Source organism: Podarcis muralis, chromosome 8 (genome assembly GCF_964188315.1).
Source record: "Podarcis muralis chromosome 8, rPodMur119.hap1.1, whole genome shotgun sequence".
Lineage (NCBI taxonomy): Eukaryota > Metazoa > Chordata > Lepidosauria > Squamata > Lacertidae > Podarcis > Podarcis muralis.
Genome location: NC_135662.1, coordinates 34,705,902 through 34,718,300, shown reverse-complemented (window position 1 = coordinate 34,718,300; position 12,399 = coordinate 34,705,902). Strand labels below are relative to the sequence as shown.

The window sequence follows — 12,399 nt, the reverse complement described above, 5'->3', positions numbered from 1 at the left end:
TCCTATTGTGTCTGTGCTATGGTCAGAACACAGTGCAATACAATAAAGTTACTTCCATAGAAGCTGCAATCCTATAAACATGCCTACCTGGGAGTAAGTCACATTGAACTCAGCATGGCTTGTACCTGTTAGACTTTAATAGGATTGCCCTGTAAATCACCACTGTTGCAATTTCAGTAAAATTGCAGGGTTGATGTCTGATATCTTTTACACTTATGATGTACTGAAATCCTTGTTTATTAAAATAATTGGAAATTATGCTACAAAACCAAGATTCCATTGTTGTGTTAAGATCTCCCCGACCCCCTCAAATTTGCTTGTGAAAATCTATCATGTTCTTCAATGAAAGGCTCAAGAAAATGGTATGAATGCCACACACACAAACAGTATGCCTAATGTATATGAACTCAACCTTGCATGTGTGAAAGTCTTGAAACCTACAGTTTTAAAATATCCACTAACTTTTAACATAAGCATTTCAGAATACCTTTTGTCATTTTATCCCTTATAGACACATTACAGAAAAGTACATAATATTCCTTTCTCTGAATCCCATGCATTTGTGTGTTGTGGGTTGTGTTACGACTGAGCTGTGTAAGCAGCTGTCAGAGGTGAGCCAGGAGCTGAGAACCAGGAGTTGAGTCAGGTGTTTAGAGCTGAGGACCACCCAAAAACATGGCAGAGCCAGCCCAAACAGGAAGATTTTTATTCTCCTTCCTGTCCAGTATGACCAATGACCAACTTGAGTGGGTGGGTTCAGCGCAGAGCCTAAGAATGTGCCTATTTATGCACTGGGTATATTCTGGGGAATAGTCACACTTTAACTCATCTTTTGCAGGATATCGTCCTGTGGTCAGGAAATAAACAATTTCTCCCCCACCCCCTTTTCTCATAAAATTCTGCTTTTTTTAATTCAGTGTCATACTTGTACAATCTCCCCTATCCCTCTGCTATTCTGACTGGTCATGGGCTGTATACATATTTTCTAGACTCCTCTACTCATTGCATTCTCTGTGGTTAGACTTCTCTGGGAATTGATAACATTTCAACCCTTTCCTTTCCAGATAGTTTTGCCTTTATAGCCTTTTATCTTCTTCCCCTGCCCCTCCAAACTGCAGCAGGCAAGGGGTTCATGAAGTAAAGCGGGAGAGAGTATTTAACCCACTTAGCTACAGGGTGTTAGAAGCCGGATTGCTATTTCACTTCCCACTTAAAGCACAACAGCAATGATTGGGTGCTGCTAAATTGTCCGCACTTTGAGGCACTGCCAGAATGATGCTCCAAGCTGCAGCTCTGATAGAACATCATATGGGATGGACATACCAGAACTGAAGGCTCCTGGTTCTAGCCATGGCAGCTCCTGACAGATGGATGCCTTTAAACAACTGTTTTTTAAAGAGCAATAACAATAGGAATGTGTAAAGGAATAGGGGAAGGAATAAGAACAGACAGTCAGGAGCAACATCACTGCTCAGCTTTAATGCTAAACAAAAGGAAAACATGAGAAGAGAATATGGGAGAGGACCTGGCATGACCATAGGGCTGGTTGGGAGAAAGAATACAAGGTGGGGCCAGGAAATGATAGCAGGGAAGTGTCACAGCAGTAACAGAAGACATATCTACGCCACTGGTATAAACTGATTTGATTGCTATTCCTTCTCTTCAGGCAATCATGAGACAGGCTTGGTTCCAAGGTTCAGTGAGTCCTTTGTTGGGCTCACTCCTGTGGATGCAGTCACAGCCAGGCAGCTGTGTCTGAGCTACCATTTTAATTTCTCAAAATGCCTAGATACAGTGTCAGTAATGGCAGTTCCGTTGTGTAACCACACAGCATATGGAGCCCAATATTAGCCTCAGCGCAGTAGTGGGTCTGCCAGGGCACCGGGGGCCCCAGCAGCAGCTGTCCAAAGCTGATGCTGGACCTGCCTTGAGATCTGTAGTTCAAAGGAGCAGGGAATTCTCCCAACCTTCACCAGACTGTAATTCCCAGGGAAGTCATGATGATTAAGCTGGTATAGAATAATACATGTTTATGGTGCCCTGTATTATTTTGTTTAATTGTTAATTAAATAAACTCTCCCAGCTTTCCTCTCAAAGGGGTAGTTCAGGCACCATAGGAGGAAAGTTTCTCGCAAGTGCATTAGTTGTGAATTATGCCTGCCTGATATTTTACTGGTGCATGTGCTTCTTATGAGGACCAATCTAGCACAAAGTTGAGTTTACGCGAATTTTGAACCTACCCTGGGTGTTCTCATCATAACCACCCTTTTTTAAAAAGAAAAAGAAAAAAGAAACACAGAGACAACTGGGGGCGGGGGACAGAAAATGGAATGTCTTCTTCTTCACCAAACTTCACCAAATGAGCAATTTTCTCTGATGACGTTAGTGAAGTATTCTTCTTATTTCCTCACAGGGATTAGCATTCTGCCTCTCAGTTTTGGCTTTTCTTATCTTACTGCACCATCTCTGGAGTCAGATTCAGTACATGCTTTTTACTTTGAGGGGTAGGAACTGTTTTGTTTTATCCTTAACTAACAGCACAAGTCATTTCTGTAGTCATGCCTGCAGGTGGTTAGAACCAACCGTCCCATTCTTTTCATCCTAAAAGGACCATGCTGTCATGCCATACATGCTGCCTAAAGCTTTTCCTCTTTATCTCCCCTCCCTCTGAAATGTTACCCTGGAGTGTCATCCTGCATGGTGAAATATGAGACCTTTTTAGAAGAAGAGATAGATAGGAAATCCCCAATTAATCCCATGGATGGTGTATATCAGATATTAGGCAGTCCTGACATCATTGAAAACTGTAGATGTAACAACCCGTGGTTTCTTTTGCTGCACACATTAGTAGCCTTGAGGGTTCACCCCAAAGATGTGTATGTGTATCACTTTGAGTCTGAGGGAAAGGCTGTGAGGGAGGGATGCTGTTTGTGCTTTCGTATAGTGCTGTGCTAAAAGATTCTTCTGGGAGGGGGGGGGGTTAAAAAAAACATTGTCAAGTAAATAGAAAAGAAATTACATTAAAAATAATCCAAGGGGAGAGAAAATTTCAGTGAAATTGTCAGGGGTGGGCTGCAGGGCTTTTGATCTGCTTACTTTCAAGGTAGCTGAAAGGTTTTGTGAATGTCCTTCCTATCATTCTGCAAGTCTATTCTCTAGTAGTCTGCACTCTGCAACCTTCCCAAGAGCCCATGCTTCCTGAAAACCCCATTACATCCTTGGCCGTAAGTACAAAAAAAATGGAGATTACCTACTGGGCACCTGGCAGCTGTGTGTAGGAAAAAAAGTTGTTCCCTTTTTTTAACCTGAAGGTTGTGGCCTTTTTCATTTAAAGAAATCAGTACAGATCGGTTTCTTTTTTAAAAGGTAAAAGGAAGCAGTTCCCTTAAAAACAAACTCAATGATTGTACTGCCTCAAGCACTTGGTATCCAGCTATCTCAACTTCTCATGCTTCAATTAAAGCTCAGGGAAGATGTTAGGAAGTAACCTCCTATGTGGGCTTTTCAGATCAAGAAGTGCAGACAACTGGAGAAACTCTAGAGTGCTACACAGATATTTAATGGGACACACACACACACACACACACACACACACGGTAAGTTCAACCAAACACACACCACCTTTCTGAAGCCTGAAAAAGCAAAGTCCCTTTTCCAGAGAAAGAAGTCTTTTGAGAAATTAAGAGAACAGATTTTGACACAGCATAAAGCATGCGGGACAACTCCCATTGAATAGTGCCATTTCAGAATGCAAATCAGGGATTGCATGATTGAATCTCTGCCATGTCAAAAATTATTTACTTACGAGTTTTAGCCTACCCTTTCCTTGGCTATTAATTTACTCTGTGCAGGATGTTTTATATTAAATGGGGAATATTCAGACTTGTAATCCCCTGCCTACATTCTGCAATTCCATATGTTTACCATCAGCTTTTTCCATCAGTTTATGCTATGGTAAGCATGAAACAAATATTACATTCGTTATATTTCTTGGTCCTTCATTAAAAATCTCAGAGCAGCTTACATAGGGTTTCCAAACATCCTCCCATTTAAATACTAACCATGCTGTGTCTTGTTTAGCTGTATAAAGTGACCAGCATGTGGCCTCTGACTGAACAATTAATGTGAGGAATTATTTTTATTTTTAATTATTTATTGAATTTATATACAGTACCGTCCTATACCCGGAGGTCCTATGTACAAGAAATATAAGGTGCATAACTGATAGACATTTGGTGCAGCTGTCCAGAAGGTAACATTACCATGTGCAATCACTGAGATGCTTGTGTATTTATTAAATTTTTATCCCATCCTTCATCCCAAAGGATGTTTGCGAGGCTCCTGCCTTGTCAGATGTTGGCACAGATCAAATTAGTGTGTAAGATATTTTGGAGACACTCACTGTAGAGATCTCTACAACTGAATTCTAAGCCATCATTTGAAACTGGAAGGTAGATGAATTTGCCTAAACTACTGGTGAATGAAATGATAGTCATGGAAAAAGTAATGTTATTGCAGCTGCCACCCCCACCCCCAGTATCTGGCTGTAACTTTATTCATGGGATTTCTAGAGTCAGTCACATACCATAATAGAATGTATCTGCCACAATGCCCAAAGTATTTGGAATTAACATTTAAAAATATGTGTCTAAGAGATGGCATGCAGACTTCAAGGAAGTCTGTATTTTGCTAAATCTCAGACAATTGCTAGTTATGCAAATGTACTTAAAGCACACAGTAGCTAATAAGATCATTAAAGAGATGGGACTGAAAGATCAGACTGTGAATTAATGTCATGCCTCATTTGAGTCTCAAGTGATAAACTGTGATTATATTTAAGTTGCTGTCTAAAGTGCAGTATTTCACTTTTGGAATGATCTAGAGTAATTTCAGCACTTTAAGGAAAATTTCAGGATTCAATTTTTGGAAAATAGCTTTTAAGATGTTAACCTTTCCAAACTCAGTCCACCAAAAAAACAAGAATGTTAATCATGTGCTGTGCTTAAATTTTTTTTAACACGCATGAATATCAGTGAGTCAGATGGGATTACTCATATACTTAGCATCAGAAATTTACTGAAGTCAAGGCTAGATTTTAATATCATAGAGGCCTTAATATTGAATCATATCCCAGGGATGAATATGTTCCTGATCAGTAGATTATGGCTTGTCCTTTACCAGCATTCACACATAGACATATATTCTTGTTCCCCCGAGCCAGTACTGCTCTTGAAATCTTCTGCATCACAAGCAAAATTCTGCAGTTGATGCTGGCTTGGCCAATAGGATACTACTACTATTCTAACCTGCTGATTGCCAGGTACACTGATCTTCAGTATTATGATAAGAGTTTCTAGTTTTATGATATGCTTTGAATGCTTGCTTATTCAACAATTTCCAAAGTGTTTTACCTACAGTGGTCAGGGAGAAAAATAAAACATTTTTGTCTGTTCAACCTAGAACCCTTGTTTTTCAAGCCTTACTCCTTTTAAGAGTTGGATAAATCGGGGCTACTAGCTAATAAATCATATAGGGAAGTCTTTCAAAAGAAACAGTAGCAGTGATTCCATGTTGCATCATTTTCAGACTAAGCTATAGGTTTTATAGAATCTTGAGCATAACAACTCTGAGTGTCCTGTTCTATTGCCAGATTCGGGGGGGGGGGGAATAATCCCACATTAAATATTCTCTCTTTCAGGACCATCATGGCTCCAGGTCTCAAATGGCCAACACACCTAAACTTCCCTGGAGATTCCCCAGTCCAGCACATAAGCCTGAGAAGGCTAGGGATGTAAGAAATAGGGCTGTGCAACTGCTCTACCCAGATCCCAAACCAAATTGGGCCAAATTGGGTCTACTCAGGATTTGGCTGGAGTAGGTTGAGGCAGCCCTGGGTAGATCAGGTCCACCCAGAGCAATCTAGGGCTGTCCAAAGGGGTGTGGTCAGGCAGTGAGGAGAATTGAGGAGTTGGGGTTCTCCCCTCCTCCAGTGACCATATGTTTAAGCAAGCTTTAAATCCTTAATTAAACACTATGCAACGACCCTGATTTGGTTTGGGGTCTGGATCCTGGTCAGATTGGGGTCATTATGAATCACCAGGTAGTGCCCTGAATTGGATCTATGAAGCCCTCTTACACAGCCTTAGTAAGAAGGCCTCCATTTCCATTCCACCCCATATTTGTCAGATGTAGTGCTGTTTCCATTCTGCTGCAGTTCAACTTCCAGCAAAAGCTATGCCATTTGTCTTGCTGCCCACTATGGTGAAAAGTTATGCAATTAATTACTTTACATAAACATTATGTTATTCCAAGACATTCATTTCAATGCAAAGGAAACACAATGCGAATTGGGGGAAATAACATCACCAATTACATACTGGGTAGGGAAGAGGGAAAGGATAATAGAAAAAGGATTCACCAACACATCCTTCCTTCTTCTTCAATTCTGTTTGCCCCTCCAAACATGGCTTTTCCTATAATAAAATAGCCAGTGGGCTACAATTACAGTACATGTGTTTGGCCCTAACAAACATAATTAATTGTATATTTAAAATCAAGTAGCTCACCCTTGATTTTTTCTTTTTAATCTTCCTTTCTTTTGTAGTTTCTGGAAATTGCTCTTGTGATTCAATCACACCAGTGTGGAGCTGTTGTAATGACAAAACGTTTTTTGTAAGGTTCCCAGGCAATGCTTTTGCTATAATTAGTTTTGCCAGTGATGCCTTCCCCTAGCATTTAATAGTCACATCTACAAACTACATTGTGAGTCATGGGATACCTTCTGGTTTCTGAATTTAGACCTTTCCCAACAATCTTGCCTCAGAATGATGGTGGGTACAGATATTTTCTCTATTTAGACAACAGTGCAACCAGGCTGACCTGGCCTATACACTTTGCTTCATTGAAAACTGAAAAATACTTGTATTGTCATCTCTACGTTAATTTAAAGGCATTGTTGTTGTTGTTGTTGTTAGTGTAAGGAAACAACTGTTGTTTCTTTCAAAATATCATGGAAATTTTATCTTCTAGGTCCTGCCGCATAGAATCATAGAATTGTAGATTTGGAAAGGCCCCAAGGGTCATCTAGTCCAACCCCCCACAATGCTGGAATCACAGCTAAAATATTCTAGCCGTGCCTTTAGCACAGGATCCCTTCTTCTAGCTATGGGTAGGTGGGAGGAAAGGAGGGATTGCAGGACCTAAAGTCAGCTTTGTGAGCTGTCCTGGTCCCTTGGTGGTGCAGTGGTTAATTCATGGCAATCTCCCACAGCCACATCCCCTCTGAATTAATAGATCCAGCAAAAATGAAGTGTGGCTTCAGCACCAAGGCAGCTTTATTCTTAACCCTCCCCTGCCTCCTTTGGTTCACCTTCAGTCTGATGAAGGGTTACACTGGTCACTGTTCTGTGACATTAGAGGTGGGGTTCAACAAAACAGTTGCACAAGTGTAAGGAGGAGTGCTGGTGCAATGTAATTTTGTCTTTCCCCCATCTGCACCTTGTGAGCCCCTGAATCTGCTCTGGAGAACAGGAGAACCCCAAAACAGATTTAGGAGTGGGCATAGGGGAAAACATTCTGTCATGCAAAGAGAAATCCTTGTGTTGACAGGGTGTTCTCTTTAGCACTGCCCTATGACCAGGGGGAAATAAAAGGGATTTTTCAAAATAAGAGTGGCTTCCAAACCCTCCACGATCAACATTCTTGTACAGGAAATGCCTGTTTTCCCATTTGGTATATGCAGTTTTTATGCTGTACTTCAAGCCAATGCTGATATCGTGGAGCCATTGCATTCAGACACTCACAGCACAGGGTTTTAGACCTGGGAAATGCAGTGTTAGCACATTTGCCCTGTGAAATGTGCCTTTGCACATATCATGATTCAAGAGCACCTATTGGATATTGCATCACTAGTGGCAAGCGAAACAAATACCTCTCCCTTTCCTCAGTTGCCTCTTTTCATGTATATTACTTCTGGTTAGTTTTGCTATTTTATCAATTCTTTACAATTCTTGTATGGAAGCATGCATCTAGTTAGACTCATTTGTTTTTAAAAGAGGCTTAACAACTATTCTCCTTCGTGGCAAAACTATTATTATATCTATTATATGGAAAGGTTAAATTTATTATACCCATTGTTACTGAAAGGTCACTTGCACAGGAATATTGCACAATGGCTAATCTTTCTGTGATCCTGAAATTCCTATATTGTATCCAATACTTTATAATGGCAGAACAGATCTGTATAGGAGAATGCAAGGCAATTCTCACCATTCACAGACTAATTCATAGGCTAATGGACTCACTGGCATACTAATTTATCTTTTCCTGCCTATACCTTTAACGTCCTACATATGCTCGAAAACTGTTCTTGCTCAAAACAGTTCAAGAGCAGGGTTGATTTTGCCAAATTTAGGAAGTGCTTGGGAAGCATCATAGGGCATCTGTCAGCATGTAAAATGTCTTTCCTGTTCTTCCTGATGGTGCTCGTAATTTTCCTCTTAAAAGTTGTAACAGTATCAGAGTGAGAAAATGAGATTAAGGCCATTGCACTTCCTGGCAATAGTGGAGAACCTGTGGCCTTCTGAATTCTTTTGGATTACAGTTCCCATCACCCCCAGTCAGCAGATCCAATGGGCAGGAATGATGGTAGCATCTGTGGGACAACGGATTCCCTACCCATGGTATGAAGGAATGGCTAGAGCATTGTTACTTTTCAATTCGCTTAAAAAGTAGCCATCAACCATAACCCAGAGATGGATATTTTATTGGGTTCATTAAGTTACCACCCTTCTGCTCTTTCTTCATTATACTAGAATAACACTGCTGGAACAGGGCCATCCTTTTCACACATTGGCCAGCCAAATGCCCACAAGCAAGACCTGAGCGCAACAGCACTCTCCCCAGTATTGTTCTCCAGAAATTGGCATTAAAAAGTCATGCCACCTGCAGTACGTATGCAGCCATAATGACTAGTGGGCTTTGATTGCCTTATATATGTGGATTTGTCTAAACCTCTTTTAAAGTCATCAGCTTCCTAGTAATTAGTACATTTAGTAGTAACCAAGTCCTTGGTGTAACTACGCACTATGTGAAGAAGTACTCTCCTTTCTCGGTCCTGATTCTTCCTCATTCATTTGCAGGTCCTTTATGAGCAACTTTTTAAAAATCCATCTCAGTACTGAGCATTGTGGGACCCTGCTTCATCTGCTCTGGTCGTATGAGCTGAACGAAGTTACATTTCTTGCCTTTCCCATCCATTAGTACTCATTATGACTCTAAGAGTGAGAAGAAAACACACCACAGATCCAACCAAATAAGATTTAAAGATGAAAACATTCTAGAAATAACCAGAAATCAGAGTAAAGAAAGATGTTGACATTATACTATGGACTCTGTCCAACTGCTGAGTAACTTCGAGGAACTAGAATGTGTTGATGGTCTTGATGCATCAGCAAGATGGTCTATTTATGGAGCTCTTACTGAATGGAGCTGGCCTCCATAGCATGTGCAGTATGCCCATAGCTGTTCTTACATGCCCCTCCTGGCATATTTGCAATATCTCAGCTTAGTCATTCATTCATGATCAAGCGATATGTGTATCCAAACCTTACAAATTATTCAGGCTTTGTTACCTGATCCAACGAATCCATGGTACAAAGCTCTGCCATGAGTCATAATCTTAAATGGGTCTCATTCATCAGGTCCTTTCAAAGAACAATCTATATTTTAAAGTGCCGTCTGCTTCTTAAGTGGCATACTTAGACAATGCTCTGCGTCACTGCTAGAATAGCTGCCCTTCTCTCCCGCAAGAAGAGAATGTTTCTTTTGGCAGTTTTTGAGGTCTACGTCTTGTAACACACAGCTTGCAAGATCTTGACTTCATGATGTCTCTTCACAGTTTTCGTAAAGAGCATCAAACAAGCAAACGAGATGAGGACGAGAGAGTATAAAGTTAGCTTTCTAACATTAACACCCACAAGTTACTCTACATAATTTTTCAGTGCAAACTTGTATGTAAGCATTATGTTATCTCTAGTTAAGCAGCTAAACAAAAAGTTGTGAGCAAGTGATTCAGAAAGATGGTTTGATCACAGTCTATAAACCACACCTTGATTTGGATGATACAATACAATGGATTAAGTTTTCTGTTGTTTTTTTACATGAAAGGGAGACAGACAATTGTTTTTATGTGAGTATGATAGATTTAGATTATTGCAGTCCTATTTTTAAAAAAAACATTTGTCAGCATATGTTTAAAGAATTCTGGAAACAGTCATCTAATTTAATGGAGCACTAGAGTTTTCTGATAGAAGCTTCACTGGACCTCTCGAGAAAGGCAAGAAATAATGACCAAATTATGTTTTCAATGCCTCTTCTTCATCTGCTGCAGTCAGTCCGGTGGCCCACAACTTATTTTTGTTAGATATGAATGGTGAAGAGGGCTTAATAATTCCCTAACAGCAGGTGGTAATGTTTATCCTATCAGAAAGTGATCAGAGAACACACCAGACAACTGCTAGACCAAGTGTCTCCTCCCTGTTTCCCCTTGAGTTTGAAAAGCATCGGACAGCTGGCTTGGTGCACTGTTCCGTTGCAACATGCAAGATGCTTATGGAATCCATCTTGAGCTCTCTGCTGATGCTTGCCCAGTTCCCTCACCTGGGTGGAAGCCATCCCTGTGGGATAAGATGTCTGTGAGAGAGATTGCTGCTGCTGTGATAAAACCACCCTGAGAATCATACACTACAGAGTAAGATGATAGGCAGAGTAAGATGTTTCAGGCTTAAATTTGTATTGATAGCTTTGTACAGAGCCACTGAGATAGATTAGAAGTGTAATGAAGTGCGGCATTTTCAGCTGAGTCCACTGGAACATTCACTTTATGGAACAGGGCTTACTTAAGGGTCTCCTTCCCCTGAAAAGGTTTCACCATTAGTTTAAGCTCCCTAAAGTATGCTTGACATTACATCCTTCAGGGAACTTACCCAGCCTACACACAAAGAAGAACACTGCATTCATTTCTCAGGACTATTTTTGGAATCGTTAAGGTTGTGTGAAATAAACAGCATTACATTATCCTTTTGCCACATAGCTCTAATTGTAACAGAATGAAAATCTATTTTGGTGAGACATTCAGTCCCCATGGGCGCGAAAAGTTCACGGCCAACCACCTTTCTGAGAATTGAACAGCTAATCTCATGATGGATGGAGTTTGCTGGTGCATATTTTACCTGCCTACAGTTATGTAGTTGAACAATTTATTTTATAAGAAAAGAGTTTCACTTGGCTCCCAGAGAATTAAAAATAGGCATAAGAAAAGAAGTCTTTGAGCTTATAGCTGTATTGTTATGATAAAAGTTGACAGCTGTAGGAAGTTCTGCTGAAGGGATTATATTACATTACCATGTAAACAGAAACTCTTTAGAGAAAGTTGAAATTATTTTAAAATAACCTACAGTTACGTCTTCCATTCTATTTAAATTTTCAGTGGACAAAAAATAGTTTCTGACCATGGAGAACAGCCTATGTTGTAAGTAATACATTATTAGCAGACAATGCATATTGTAGTGGTGGGAACATAAATTTGACAGACAAGGGTTGAATTCAAATCAGTACAGCCCTGATGTGAAAATTTTGGAAATAATTAGTTTTAAGACAATACTTTAATTGAAGTCAAATTCAGATTCTGGTTGTGAATTTTTGGATGCAGGCAGACAAATGGATGAAGCCCAGGTTTCAGTGACAAAATTTGAACCACCTTTCATCCATTACATTCTTTTTCTAGAATGTAACTTTTATTAAGTGAAATTATAACATTTTTTATATATGCAAAGTGGCATTTCAGCAGGAGTTTAAGACTGGGTTTTCCTTTTCTCCTTTACTATTAATATGAAACACATAAATTAAATTACCTACATTCAAAAAACACTGCTTGTTTTCTAAAATCATGTATTATTATATAATGGAATATGTTATTTTCAAAAGCAAGCAATGTTGATATTATATAGCAACAAAGTCAAAGGACATTTAGGCTGCAATTCTGTCCCTATTTACCTGAAATTAAGCCCCATTGAATTAAGTGGGAGACTTACTTCTGAATAGACATGTGTGTTCTTATACTAGACACATACAAATCAATTTGCCTTGTGGAAGAGTTAAGGTGCATGATTTATGCCGTAAAGCTCTTGCTGGAATATATCACTTCAGACTGGAGGTGAAGAATTGCATTTTTTTATGTGCTTGCATATAAAGAAGACCCTTTATGTGAAAAAAATAGCTAGAACATTGTTTAATAGGTTCTGAGAGGGAAACTCTTAAACAAAAATTCCAAGTGCAAGTGTATATGATGTTTCTGGATCATGTCTGCTGAGTGCTAGAGTGATTACAAAACATTGTCAT

General features: G+C 39.8%; 1 protein-coding gene across 8 annotated transcripts in view; it reads left to right on the top strand.

Moving 5' to 3' along the window:
- Positions 1–12,399, top strand: part of TRIM55 (tripartite motif containing 55) — a 40,756-nt gene that overhangs the window by 24,663 nt on the left and 3,694 nt on the right. For 3 of the 8 annotated variants that reach the window (XM_077932960.1, XM_077932961.1, XM_077932964.1), the window contains 2 exons: positions 2,414–2,504; positions 4,172–11,481. The exons of 2 other annotated variants lie outside the window; for them this stretch is intronic. In XM_077932960.1, coding sequence (XP_077789086.1) covers positions 2,414–2,504; positions 4,172–4,212 — 132 coding nt within the window. In that variant the 3' untranslated portion in view covers positions 4,213–11,481. 3 more of the 8 variants (XM_077932962.1, XM_028736822.2, XM_077932963.1) reach the window with 3 other exon arrangements.